Source organism: Vulpes vulpes, chromosome 2 (assembly GCF_048418805.1).
Source record: "Vulpes vulpes isolate BD-2025 chromosome 2, VulVul3, whole genome shotgun sequence".
NCBI classification, from domain to species: domain Eukaryota; kingdom Metazoa; phylum Chordata; class Mammalia; order Carnivora; family Canidae; genus Vulpes; species Vulpes vulpes.
The window spans coordinates 46127944-46142690 of NC_132781.1; the positions used below are offsets into that span (position 1 = coordinate 46127944).

Sequence of the window (14747 nt, forward strand, 5' to 3'; positions counted from 1 at the left end):
TCTTAATATTTTACAATGAGTACTGTATGCAGTAAGTAGATTTTCCCTACAATGAATATGTCTGGCTTTTATATTTAAAACATTTATAATTTTAAAAATAAATCAAGACATAAACATTGCATTTTTCACAATTCAAAGACCAAAACAAATATATCAGTCTTTGAATTCTAAGAGAACTTGAAGCTTTGCAAATAGCGTGACTAAGCAAGCAAGTAAAAACTAAAGTGGTAACTTTAACCAAGGCAATAATGGGAAGCAAAATGACTGTATTCGTCACAAATCAAGTCTCCAGGCTGCCGGTTTCCCAGTCTCTTCAGTGGAGTTCAAGCACAGGTCTGATCTGCCTCTCACCAGGAAAGCAAGCATCTGTGGGAGCCATACGGAACTCCCGACTGAATTCTCTGCCTGAGCCTGAGAGGATTCTGTCCCTATCCTTAAAAATTGCAGAAGATACAATCATTTTCAGGATAAGCCTTTTGCAGACTTAAGTGACTGCTTTCTGAAGTGATCTCTAGAGACACCTTGTCTCATTTGAATGGCAGTTTCAAGAAACCAGTCTTTCGGACAACACCAGGACCTAAACTAGGAGTGGGAGTGACTCAGACAGTGACTAACGGGACAGGACCCAACCTCTCAGATGCTGAGGAACACAGCTGGGCTAGATGACATTCTCTGAAGAAAAGAATCAGGCTTCCTAAATTTTTTCAACTTCTTCATTTTTAAAAACTGAACAAGATAGGAGAAATCCAGTAGCTAAACAAAAACAAACACAACTAAATCATGTGACAGGATACAGAGGAGAAAAAAAATCATAGTGCTACAGGACATAAGGACTGGAATGGACCTTGGACATCATCTATTTAAACTGCTGATATGGAAACTGAAGCCCAAAGAGGCTTTTACTTGTTCCCTCTCGAGGTCTTGTAATTAGTCAGAGGTAAAACAAACTCTTTCTGGCACCCAATTCCATCTTTTGCTCTGAACCTCTTTTTCACTGGACACTGAGGGAGACTTGTGTTGCATGCAGTAGGCATGCAAGTGGGTACAGACGCAATTTGGAACACCTGGCACAGAGGAGGCACAAGCCCGGAGAGCAATGCAACCCAGGGCTTTTCCCAAAAGGCAGGCGGGACAGTGGATGTGTCTTCAGCTGCTCCCCATTACAATCTCCTCACTCTTAATTCGTTTTCAACGCCTCCCACATTTCACATCTTCTCGGTAATTAGGCAACAGTCCATGTTGTTGTGTGTGGCTTGGGCTCACTGTTTTTCTAGTCTTACAGACTACTATACTTTTTTTTTTTTTCCCCAATAGAAGTTACTGCTGTTTCTGCCTTCCAGAATAAATATGGGGGCTCAATTCTTTTCCCTCCAGGAGAGAACAAGAAGAATACTTACCAAGGGGCTAGAGTGCCTAGAATTTACATATATTTTCCTCATGTGAACACAACTGTAACTCATTTTTTATGAAGGTGAAACTAGACTGGCCTTATGCCTTATCTTTTTGCCAACAGAATACGCTATATGCAGGAATGGAAGATGTCCTGGACCACAGCAAACCACTTCTGACAAATGAGATTATCTATTCCTTTTTAAAGCCTTCCAGAGAAGAAAATTCCCAAACATGTTCCCTCTGTGAAATTTTCTTACACTTATCCCAAAATCTCTTTAGCTATAATATAAGCCTATTTTCTCTTGCTGTCATTCTATAGAAATAAAAACTATCTGGTTGACTCTTAAACACAGGGTACCACACAGGGTACCTCTAAAGAGACCTTTTTTTGACCTTAATTTCTTGTTCTTGTGTGTCTAAGATTTTATTTTTAAGCAATCTCTATACCCAGGATGGGGCTTGAACCTACAACCCTGAGATCAAGAGTTGCACGCACCCCCCAACTGAGTCAGCCCGGTGCCCCTTATCTTAATTTTGTTAAGATTAATTTTTCCTCTCAGAAATAATTTTCTAGCTTTTTAGTCATTATTGTGGTTCTTTCCCAAAGTTCCTCCAAAATCTATGTATCTATGTGAATTTTTAAAGGGAACAAAAGTAAGATTCTACCTGATACTTAAACTTGACGAAAATATATTGTAAATATTTTCACATTCTAGACCAAGTTGATAACTTCTTTAGCCCCCCAAATCTCTAACAGAACAGTAGTTCCCAATGCAGAGCAATTTTGCCTCCCAGGGAACATTTGGCATTGTCTGATGACATTTGTAATTGTCATGACTGGTAAGGAGAGGAAGGGATACTACAGGCATGTAGTGTGTGGAAGCCTGGGATGCTGTTAAGCATCCTACAATGCACAGGACAGCCTCCAACAACAAAGAATGATTAAGGCTCAAAAATACCAATGATATAACAGTAGAAAAATACTGACTCAGAACACCACAGTACGTGAAAATGGACAGAACACAGGAAAAGGAAAAAAGGAGAGAAATACAGAGTAGAAAGGCAGGAAGGCAGTAAGAAAGATTTTTTTTTTTTTGAGAGAAAAAATGAGAAAATGATGATAAAAATCTGAGAAAAAAGATGATAAAAAAAGGAGCCATAGTTCCTATTTTAAGTGCAGCATAATAGTTGTTTCTTGCTGTGATGTGATTATATGAAATGACACTGATATTATCTTGCCCATCTTGTAACTTCAGCTTGACATGACCCACTAGTGATTGAACTGGGTCTACTATAACCTACTAGAACACTAGATCCTTCTTTCTAGTCTTTCATAGTCTATCCATTTCTTGTAATGATTTACTCATTCATACAGCAAATATTTACTGAGTACCTACTGTGTGCCAGGCACTAGGGATACAATAGTGTATCTATTTTTAGTTTATCTATTTTAGTTTATCCATTTTTACTCAAAATAGGAACTATTTTGAGTAAAAACTCCACGGGTAGAGCTTACAGGGAGGGTGGGGAGAAGGGAGGAGCTACTGACACACCTGATTTCCTTTCCCCAAGTTAGTTACTTTACACTTAGTTCTCCTAATAGAGATGCATCAGTTGACACTACTTCAAGTTTCCCAAGCGATTTCAAAATCAAGACTACCCCTGTGCTAGCCATCACTGTCACTCTTGCCCAGGCTGATGACAAATGAGTATGTACTAAGCATGCTTTCTGGTTCATCATCCATGGAACAGGGATTCCTGAAGGACAAAGCCTTTTAGCTTCTCCCACTAAGGAAACCTTCTAGAGCATTACAGATAGAAGGCCATGACAGAAGGTGAGGGAAACACTAACAACAATCTATAATCCAAAAGATATCACCTTCAAGTGTAGCTCATGATAAAACCTCCAACTGAGAAAATATGAAAACACAGTAAAGCCCTATCAGAGAGTACTGCCACTTATTCATCTCCTAGACTACAGAAGCATTAGCATACACCTCTATTGTGGTGTGCAGGCATTCATCAGGCTATAAGATCAATCACTAGTTTTATACAGTGAGGAAAAACTCTGATCCACCAAAACATGATCTCGTTTGATACATCAAAACATCATCTTTCTAGGGATTTAATGGGAAGTAACAGGGTTTTGCACATACCACCTTCCCTGAGATTTCTATGTAAATCCATGGCGGATGGGGAACCAAAGAAACCTCTTAGCATTAAGAGATCAGCAATACGGTGCAGGAACCTGAGCAGAGGAGAAAGGAGTATAGTTCAGAAGAAAGAGAAAATGTTACTCTTCACTTTAAGGGACAATTAGTGGATACCATTCTCCCCAAGGAGGACTCCTGGCAGCTGTAACCAGCGACTGAGTATGACTTCCTTAAGGAGCTCACTAGGGGCTGAGCTGGAAGGCAGAGGAAAGAGAAACCAAAGTGATTAGAAGGGGGGGGGGTGTGTGTTTAAAAAGGGGCTTTAGTAGAGAAAGAAGAGACAGACAGATGCGGAATAGTATTTCCCAAACTTCACGAGCAGAGTGAGTGAAGAGAAGGTGGAGGCCTCTAAGAATTCACACCCTGTGCCCTCAGTTACAAACACAGTCTAGTTGCTAACAATATTAAATTCCAAAATGACTTGTAATGTAGGAAAATAAAATAAACATCCTGCACACTTACCCAATCCGGGTAAACAGCTTCCCATGGGCATGGAGAAAACTGAGGATGAACCTTTTGTTCAGCTGCATGGGAAAAAGAGAGAGGAGAAAACAATTAAACTTTCCCCAGTTTCCTGTTACTGAACAGAGTCCCTAGTGACACAATAACCTGGCCAGGGTCTAAGGGGTGGGCACTAGGGATGGGAACCAAATGAACATGCCCAAAGTCTCACACAGACCCAGGGCACATGCCCAACAGCAGCTGATCAGCTGAGCCAACATGACGGCAGGCTTGGTGAGTGGACAGCACCCTCTGCTGGCAGTGGTGTCTGTCTGCAGGGAATGAAGCGATGGCAGCTCTCCGATCCAGGAGTCAGTCACTCTGGCCCCACAATGATGGAAATGAAACAGAGATAAAGATAGGGAAAATACTTTAATTTTGTAAGTCCCTAATCTTATTTATAAGCTATTTTTCTACCTACCCAAGAAAGCAGGACTATTGTAACCACCAATAAAGTAACTCAGCACTAGCTAACTCATCAAATTGTACTTCTCCAGCTTTTAAGACAAAAATTCAAGCTCTACAGCAGCCCCGGTGGCTCAGCGGTTTAGTGCCGCCTTCAGCCGAGGGCATGATCCTGGAGACCTGGGATGGAGTCCCACGTCGGGCTCCTTACATGGAGCCTGCTTCTCCCTCTGCCTGTGTCTCTGCCTCTCTCTCTCTTTCTGTGTCTCTCATGAATAAATAAATAAATAAATCTTTTAAAAAAATTATTAAAAAAAATTCAAGCTCTAGGTCTAGAGCTGAAAATTCAAATGTCTACAGGGACCAGGTACAAAATAGGCTACCAGAGACAGTAGTGCTCACTGCTTGTTCCACTCTAGTTCTGCTCTTTGGAAGCCTAGAGACCATCATCTCTTCTCCCCTCCCTCTTTTAAAGAAAAGCCAAAAGCTAGGTTTCATGCGAAACTCTCTCTCTGCCTTTTAAATGATGGCTACAAATGGAAAAAATTTAGACATTAGGCAAGCCAAAAACACGCATTTCCCAGCCACATCTAGCTCATGAGCTACCAAATTTAAAATCTTCAGTTCAAGGTTCCAGAAAATGCTTCTATGAAAACCAAGGGGAAAGATTCCTCTGATCAAACCAAAGGTGGGGGGGGGGGGCGGAATTCAACTAAAAAAAAGTGGAGGTAATCTAAAGACCAAACCTTGTTGTCACCTTCTCCAGTTTCCTAGAACCAAAATACTCAGGGCCCTCTAGCCAAATAGAAAGAGGAGTCAAGTACCTTGATCTCAGGGGAGTGCTCAGAGCAAGGAATAGTCCAGAAACCCTGGATACTTTGCCCAACAGGACAAACTCTTCTGGTTTACCCTCTTGCAAAAGAGAACACCAATTAAATCATGGCAGCTCTATGTATTTCATATGGAAACTAGGTGTGGGTAAAGAAGTGTATTCACACCTCACCATAACTTCAACAGCAAACTCTATACAAGCTTTAGTCTCCTTTTTTGCTTAAATTATACTTAATCAGCAATAATAGATCGAGCATTGATTCACATAGCAAAAAACCTTAAGGTACTTCATTGATGGTAACCTGTCTCTACAATGAGGTGACTCTTGACCAGGGACACTGGGTTCCATGAAAAGAAGGGAAACTGCTGGAAAACAAAGGAACCGCTGTGAAATAAACTGCCAATGACCATATCACTGTAGTGGCAAAACCTGGGCTAGAATGCAAGTTTCTAGCTCCACTAGTAAAGGAAGGTGGCGAAAAACATGGACTTTATCAAACCCCTGCCATTTACCTGCTGTAGAATAGCAGGCAACTGATCTAACCTCCCTAAGTTTTTCTTTCTACACAACAGAAATAACAGCACCTATATGTTAATGGATTGGTGTATGACATAAGGCAAGTAAAAACATGCCTGACATGCTATAAACACTCAGCTCTTAGCTGAACATTCTCTCTCCCAATGAATGACAAAGCAAGTGGTAAAATGTTAACAACTGAAGAATCTGGGTAAAGGATATGCAGAATTCCTTGGATTATTACAACTTTTCTATAGATATAAAATTTTTCCAAGATAAAAATGTAAAATAAAATAAAAAGGTAAAAATGTATTAACTTCTCTCTCTATTCCTATTTTTGCTCAATTATCCCTTTCTCACAGCTGAGAATAACCAGGAGGAATGCTGGTTATACTTACACATATAGGGTACTCTGGTAGGCACAGAACGATACTAACTCCCCTCATCCAAGCTAATTACCATTCTCCAAGCCCCAAGGCAGCTCAGAAATTTAAGCAATTTAAACCAGCAAATGGAAGAATTAGAACTGGAACCCAGGTTTTCCAATTTCAAAAAAAGTTTTTCTTCCCCTGTACTACAAGTATCTCAGGAAGAGAACTGATGAGACTATACATAAAGGAAGGGATAATGAGGGAGTAAGAGTAACTAAAAAGCACTTCAGTTTTACTTTTAAGTTTTCCCATGAGGTAGGAAACTAATACTGTACAACCCACAATATCTCTTGGGTTAAAATTAAGAGCACTGAGAAGCTTTCTTAATACTGTGGTTCTATCAGGGAGCTTGGGTGGCTCAGTGGGGTGGGCTTCCACTCTTGATTTTGGCTCAGGCCATGATCTCAAGATTGTGGAATCAAGCCCTGCATCAGGCTCTATGCTCAGCATGGAGTCTGCTGGAGATTCTTTCTCTCCCTCTCCCCCTGTGCCTCCTCCCAGCTCAAGCTCTCTCTAAATAAACAAAGTCTTAAAAAAAAAAAATACTGTAGTTCTATCCATATTTCCCAAATACCCTTCACTTAGGGCAGTAAATGAATTCCACTTAACTACCTCAGTTTATATTTGCCATTATTATATTTCAACTGTATTTAGCAGAAAGTGGATTTCAATGCATTGTTTTTCAACTAGTGAAAGTGAAGGAAATCTTAAGGAACTTTTTCAAACTGTACACACATTCTCCCTGACCTTGGTTAATAAGAATCACTGTTTTATTTTTAGTCTGAAAGTATCTGTCACTCTAAACATAGTTTCTCTTTAAAGTCATCAACAATACTTCAAGTCAGGAAAAAGTTAAAAATGCAGATACACAATAGAGAGAGGTAAGGCCTATTCTATTGAAGAAATAGATTTATTCTACATTGATCAAATGGGCCTAAGCAACACTGCATGTAAGAATATGAAGTCAGCTAGTACTCCAGGAAAATTTTTGGAAAACAACTGATACCAAGTCCATAGTAGGAAAGTTTTAGTCTAAGCTTCCTCCCTCTCTAACACATCACCCGGTAACAGCTTCCATTTTGGCAACTTTTGGTTCTTAACAATACAATGGTCTCACTAGGGTACAGAAAGAAATGTTACTCTTTGAATGGTGAGACTATCTGCCTCCAGATCTTTCTCACATATTTACATACTGTTCACCAAAAACTAAAAAGGCTTCTTGGGTATACCCTGACAGCCAATATGAGAGTTATTAAGGCTCTTGGCTCTTCAGTTCAAGTCCAAAATCAATTCACAATGGACTCTTGAGTCTTTTATAAACCATCTAAAGCAATGACCCAAAAAGACACTAATGGCAATAGCTAGATGGGTAGGTCTCTGGATCCTCACAATAAAGTCTGTCCTGCCATTAACTATGGAATTATGAGTGAAATGGTATGGGTTGTTACTCAACTATAAAGTTAGAATCTCCACAGCCATCTAACTCAAGAGCTTAAAAAGAATAAAACAGAATAATACAAAGTAAAGCATTCTGAGGAGTAAATATTTTATGTAAGCCCTGGTAACTGTCAGCCAGAACTGCCTAAGTACTTTGTGAACTATGGAGCAAAGAAGAAGCTGCTTAGAGGCAGCAGTACAACACAGGAGGTAAAAATTCCAAAATATGCCCAATTTCAATTCCTAAACAGCTGCTCCTCCTTCTGAATACCTGTGTGGAAAATTGAATTTCTGAGAAGTGAATCATTTTAAAGATAGTAAGAGTACTCAGTACTAAAAGAAATGCCAGTGTGCATTTTTACAGTGTTGTGGGGAGCATAAATTATCATTCTGTTAATTTATCCATGTGGAGCACCTCTACAGATATGCCAAATATTAAAAAAAACAAACAACAACAAAAAAACCCATAACTTTGTTATGTTTTAAAAAGGGGGATCTATTCTCTTAGATAGGAGCTGACACAGGTGGAAACCCAAATTTCAATGGTACCTGTTAGTAAATGTCCAGGACTTTCAGAGCATGCAACCAAAGCCCATCTACCATCTCCATAAAGCACTCAGATCATAGGGTACAGGAAAATGTGAGCACAGAGGTGATGCTGTACACTTTCATCCCTGTGCTCCTCCTATCCCAGGCACAATCAAGAACAAACCAACAAGACAGGATCAGCAGTGCCAAGGAACTTGTCCAAAAACAAAAGATAAATAATATGCCAACTTGCCAACTTCCCATTTATGCTCCAAATCCTAAGACAAGGCCCATTGGCTATGAAGGTATCAGGAGACATTATGTTTCCCTTATTGTTACTATCCCTCAATCAGGAAAGTCTTTGAAGGTAAGATCTAAGGAGAAGACAAAGTGAGGAAAGGGGGCCTGGCACATAAATGTGGAAGTCTATCAGTAAGTCAGTAATGCAATACTCATTTAGTAAAGGTAAAAATTATTCATGGGGTGTCTGGGTGGCTCATTTAAACATCTGCTTTTGGCTCGGGTTGTGATCTTGGGGTCCTGAAACCCACGCTGAGCTCCCTGTTCAGTGGGGAGTCAGCTTCTCCTTCTCCCCCTGCCCCTCCTGGCTGCTTGTGCATGAGCGCTCCCTGTCTCAAATAAATAAATTTAATTAATTATTCAGTAGGACTTTCAGTATTCCTCCTTCCAGGATACACATAAAAAAAGAAATATAGGTAAGCCAGGTAGCGAGACTTAAATGTCTCACAGGAAGACAGAGCAAATCAAAATCAATCCTTCCATTTCTTACCTGGACCAAACCAAGGCTGAGGTAGAGTAGGGACACTGATTACTTGTCACCTTTAGTTTCTCCACCCCTGAACTATTCTGGGCAAAATGACAGCTCAATTAGTTCTAATTCAGCACAAATTCCATGTAGAGATGTCCTACTTAGACAGCTGGATCTGAGCCATGTGAATTCAAGTGTAAAATATGTCTCTTAAAACCACCTCTTCCATACCCCTTGAAATAATGGCTCTCATCCTCACACTGCAGCTTAGTGCTGCCTCAACAAAGTCTTACTTACGTTAAAGCAATTTACTTGCTATTACTTTATTATCTCTCTTTAAAGCAGGGAGACTGGAGGGAAATTAGGCTAAATGTCAAATCAGCAGTCAGCTCCAGAAAACCCAGCCAACAAGCAGAGAGACAGCAGAACTTAGAGTGCCCAGCTGGCTCTCAGGAGGGAAATTGGCACTATATATAAGGAAAAGAAGGAACCCCACTCTTTCTCTTCAATGAGGTGATGAAACGGTTTGGTGGCACCAGTCTTACAGCAGACACAGACATGCACACCTTTGTGAAGACCCTAATGGGAAAGACCATCACCCTCGAGGTCGGGCCCAGTGACACCATTGAAAATAACAAAAATCCAAGCGAAAACCCAAAACAAGGAGGGCATCTTGCCCAACCAGCATCTCATTTTTTGCGGGCAAACAGCTGGACGATGGCCACACTCTCAGACCACAATATCTAGAAAGTCCCCCCTGCACTTGGTGCTTCGCCTGTGAGGCTGTATCACTGAGCCATCCCTCCACTAGCTGGCCCAGATATAGAACTGCTATAAAACAATCTACCATGAGTGTTATGCTCACCTGCCACAAGAAGTGTGGCCACACCAACAACCTGCGTCCCAAGAAGGTCAAATAAGGCCCTTCCACCAGCTCTTCCTTTGCCCCCAGGGAGGACTCCTGCCGAGCCCCAAAGCCCTAGGGCCTCAATAAAGTTTCCCTTTCAAAAAAAAAAAAAAAAAAAAAAAAAGGAAAGAAGGAACCCTGAGTTTGTGACTAATCTGCACTTCAGCATCCGTAAAGTTCTATTGAAACACAGCCACACTCGCTTGTTTACATCTTGCCTGTGGCTACCCCTACAATGGCAAGGTGAATAATTTCAGTAGAGGATATAGCCCCCAAATAGTAAAACATATACTATCTGGCCCTTTACAGAAAAAGTCTGCTGATCCCTTGCCTAGATTTATATAACTCTAGGGTCTCAAAATATTTTTCTATCTGCACAATACTTGAGGGTTACCACATACATGTATTGGAAACAGCAATGATTCTCATGGGCTGACAAGTGAAGAAGGGTAGTGAGGAGGAGGGAATCACCAGTCTACAGTCAGTGTTCCTTCCAATTCTAAAAAGCCCACAAATGTATGATTCTAACTAAATCTAACCTTTCCTGCCAGCTTTTGAATAAGCACCATCCTATTCTATGATAGCAAAAAACTCACCAAATGCCAAGAGTGTTCTCAAAGCTTTTGAACTCAAATGCCCCAAAGGCAACAAAGAAACACAAATGGGGCCCTCCAGGTTTCTACCTTCGATGCCACTATGGGGCTAAGTAGCCAAGTGGAAAGAGAACATATCTAAAGCCAATAAAGTTTTTACTTAGGCCAGAGGGCCCCTGGACACTTCCCAAAACATCCATAATCGAGGGAAAGTGCCAGATTAAGGTTTATGAATCCCTGTGCTATGGTCTGACAATCCGTAACAACCAGCTCAAAAGTGCCACCAGCCTGTTATCTAAAGGTATACAGAGAAAGAGAGAAAGTTCAGCCAAAGGGCAGCACTGTTGCTCTGACTGGGCTACTTTCTGAATGACTCTTCTTTCTGATTCATCTCTCTCAGTGCCTGGGAACTCTCATGCCCATCCACCCGAAAAGTAGGTGAGCTGGGACACCCTGTGCCTGCACTGCACAAAGTGAGAGACAAGAGGAAATGGCTGAAGCTCCCACTCAGTGATCAGGTGGGCAACCAGAAAAATAGTTCTCCAAAGGCACATACACAAGCTGAGCCCATCTTACAAATGAATGGGTTGACAGAGTGTGAGGGTACTAAGATCATTTATTCATCCAACAAAAACTAACTGGCACCTTCTATGTACATGACACTACACAAACCAAGAACAGAGGCAGAGATGATCCCCGCTCTGTGGGTGACATTAATAAAGTACCATACATAATTAGGGACATAAAGGATGCTCTATATTTCCATAGCAGGGGCATCAGAGATAGCAGAGGAAGAGATCTTTGAGTTGAAACCTGAATGCTGAGTAAATAGTTGGTTTGGGAGCAGGTAGGGAGGGAGTCTTGCCTATGTGTCATAAGTAAATGGAACAGCATGTGTGGTGGTCCCAAGGGTGGTATGTGGTAGACTGGCATGAGCAGGTAAGTGATTCTGTAAGAGGGAGGTTGGAGAAATAGGTTGAGCCAAGATGTACAAGTTGTACTCCTTAGTAAAGAGTCTGATCTTAAACTACTGCAAAGTATTGAACAGGGAAGTGACATGAGCAAATCTCCATTTTTGGAAAGACATGCTGGCTACTATTTAGAAATTCTGGTGGGGTAGGAACACCTGGATGGCTCAGCAGTTGAGCGTCTGCCTTCGGCTCAGGGCGTGATCCCTGGCATCTGGAGATAGAGTCCCGCATCAGGCTCCCCATAGGGAGCCTGATTCTCCCTCTATGTCTCTCATAAATAAATAAATAAAATCTTAAAAAAAAAATTTGGCAGGGCTGGGGGGAACAGGCCAGGGGTCAAATGTGTGGAGTCTAGGAGACCAGTTAAGAAGCTACTCTAGGGATCCCCGGGTGGCTCAGTGGTTTAGCGCCTGCCTTTGGCCCAGGGTGTGATCCTGGAAACCTGGGATCGAGTCCCACATCAGGCTCCCGGCATGGAGCCTGCTTCTCCCTCCTCCTGTGTCTCTGTCTGTCTCTCTCTATGTCTACAATAAATAAATAAATAAATAAATAAATAAATAAATAAATCTTAAAAAAAAAAAAAAAAAGCAGCAGCAGCTACTCTAAGGGGCGCCTGTATGGCTCAATTGGTTAGACCTCTGACCTCAGCTCAGGATATGATCTTGGGTTCCTGGGATCAAGCCCGATATTTCTGTTCCCTGCTCAGCAGGGAGTCTGCTTCTCCCTCTCCCTCTGCCACTACCCTCCACTCATGCTTGCTCCCTCAAATAATATTTTTTTTAAAGCTACTGTAATCACCCAATGGCAATGAAGACAGAAAAGAGAGAGAAGATAAAGGAAATGGTTATTCCATACTCAGACAGATTCCTGTCCCTAACTCCCAGAGGTTCTAGTTCTAAATAACTCCACCTACAGAGACCAGCAGTGGCATCAAACCAAGTATGAGTCTTTAGAAAAAGTCCCAAACCAAATGAAACAGATTTCATTTTTTTAAAATTTTTATTTATTTATGATAGTCACAGAGAGAGAGAGAGAGGCAGAGACATAGGCAGAGGGAGAAGCAGGCTCCATGCACCGGGAGCCCAACGTGGGATTCGATCCCGGGTCTCCAGGGATCCCCACTGATTTCATTTTTAGAGATAATTCAGATATTCTTATTTCCTTTCAATGATTTTAAATGGCCTAGCATGGTGGCTGGTACTTAAGTACATGATTCAATAAGTGACTGAAGAACATATAAAACACAGATTTGATGGTGATTAAATAGACTATCCAGGTGCTACACACTAAACTCTCCAGAAAAACAGTGCAGTACTAATATTAATGCTGCAGGGAAGTAACATACTCATGACTATTTATGAGAATTTAAATCTAGTTCTTTTTGGAGGATAATTTGACAAAACCCAGACAAAGGTATTCAAAGAAAAACAGAGTTCTATCAGGAATTAAGGATTCTGATCCTGAGTAATAGCAATTCCATCTCCTACATTCCAGCCCAAGAGACTGGACAAAAAGAGACCACAGTTAAATTCAAAATAAAAGAAAAGGCCAGGGCGCTGAGCTGGCTCAGTTGGGGAGGTTCAAGGCCCATGTTGGATGGGTACAGAAATTACTTAAAAATAAAACCTTAGGGCAGCCCCCGTGGCCCAGCGGTTTAGCGCTGCCTTCAGCCCGGGGTGTGATCCTGGAGACCCGGGATCGAGTTCCATGTCAGGCTCCCTGCGTGGGGCCTGCTTCTTCCTCTGCCTGTGTCTGTCTCTGTGTCTGTCGTGAATAAATAAATAAAATCTTAAAAAAAAAAAAAAAAGCAGGGATCCCTGGGTGGTGCAGCGGTTTGGCGCCTGCCTTTGGCCCAGGGCGCGATCCTGGAGATCGGGGATCGAATCCCACGTCGGGCTCCCGGTGCATGGAGCCTTCTTCTCTGCCTCTCTCTCTCTCTCTCTCTCTGTGACTATCATAAATTTAAAAAAATAAATAAATAAATAAATAAAATCTTTATTAAAAAAAAAAAAAGCAGCACAAATAAGGCTCAGCCAATGAGAATGAAGAATTGGAGAACCTATGCAGTATCCTACTCTTCTACCCAGTTTATAATCCACAGAGCAAGGGGAGTGTGATCTAACACCTTACTGGACTATACCTTTCAGAAGCTTGGAGGCAACCCCCAACTGAGGACAAGCTGAATTTACAGAACTGGCTTTAGGAGTTAAAAGTACCCCAGGCTACTAAACATAATTCAGATAATAAGAATTCAAGTTTTTCTAGCTGAACAAGTGTGACGCACCCAAGCACCTTAATAATAATAGTCCAAACTTATACAGCACCTGCTATGCATAAGGCACTATTCTAAGCATCTTGTCTATTAACTCATTTAACCTTACAACAATCTCATGAGTTCAGTAATACTATAATTTCTATATTACAGATGAGGAAATAGAGCAACAGACAGGTTAAGTGACTTGCCCAAGGTTAACCCAGGCAGTCTGACTCCAGAGTCTGAGCTCTTAATCTTTCACCATTAAAGAAGGCAATCTTTTTGGCAGACCCAAGACAGCCACCAAAGATGTTTATAAAGGCCAAAAGCTAAAGTAACCCCAAGCAAAAACCCACCAATGGCTCCAGCTATCATTCACTAAGAGACCACTAGCTCAAACCAACTAAGAAGTCTTACAAATTAAGGAAAGTAGATACTTCCAGCCCACATCACATCTTGCAAGTCAGTGGAAGCACTTTAATAGATACAGCCTAGGGGTGCCTGACTAGCTCAGTCAGTTTAGCATCTGCCTTTGGCTCAGGTCATGATCCCAGAATCCTGGATCAAGTTCTATATCAGGCTCCCTACTCAGCCAGGGAGTCTGCTTTTCCCTCTCCCTTAGCCCCTCCCTCCTGCTCAAGCTCTCTCATGCACACACACTCTCTTTCTCTCTCTCAAATAAATAAGATCTTAAAACAACAACAACAACAAAAAAAACCCCAAATGCACCGTAGCATAATGTCAGCCAAAAAAGAGAAAAGTGAGAAAACTGAATAAAAAAAGCTTGCTTTCCATACCAGTGAAACAGCAGTAATAGAACTATTAAAATGAAAACCCTAATATTTTTTCTAGATGGTCCACAAACTACCTGGTTAGTAGAGAAATAGTTCTTCAAGAGTCAAAGAATGTACATTCACACACCATCAAGGGACTGTGCATAATCCAGAAAAAATATCTGAAAACATACCCTCCTGCCTACCCACCTACCACAATACAGG

The 14747-nt window shown here is 41.4% G+C and overlaps 1 protein-coding gene across 4 annotated transcripts in view; it reads right to left on the bottom strand.

The window, feature by feature from the left end:
* The window catches only part of SMG6 (SMG6 nonsense mediated mRNA decay factor), a 239644-nt gene that overhangs the window by 184322 nt on the left and 40575 nt on the right, over positions 1 to 14747 (bottom strand). For all 4 annotated transcript variants that reach the window (XM_026016159.2, XM_026016160.2, XM_072741189.1 and 1 more), the window contains one exon: positions 4068 to 4129. In XM_026016159.2, the coding sequence (XP_025871944.1) occupies positions 4068 to 4129 (62 nt within the window). The remainder of the gene's footprint in view (positions 1 to 4067; positions 4130 to 14747) is intronic.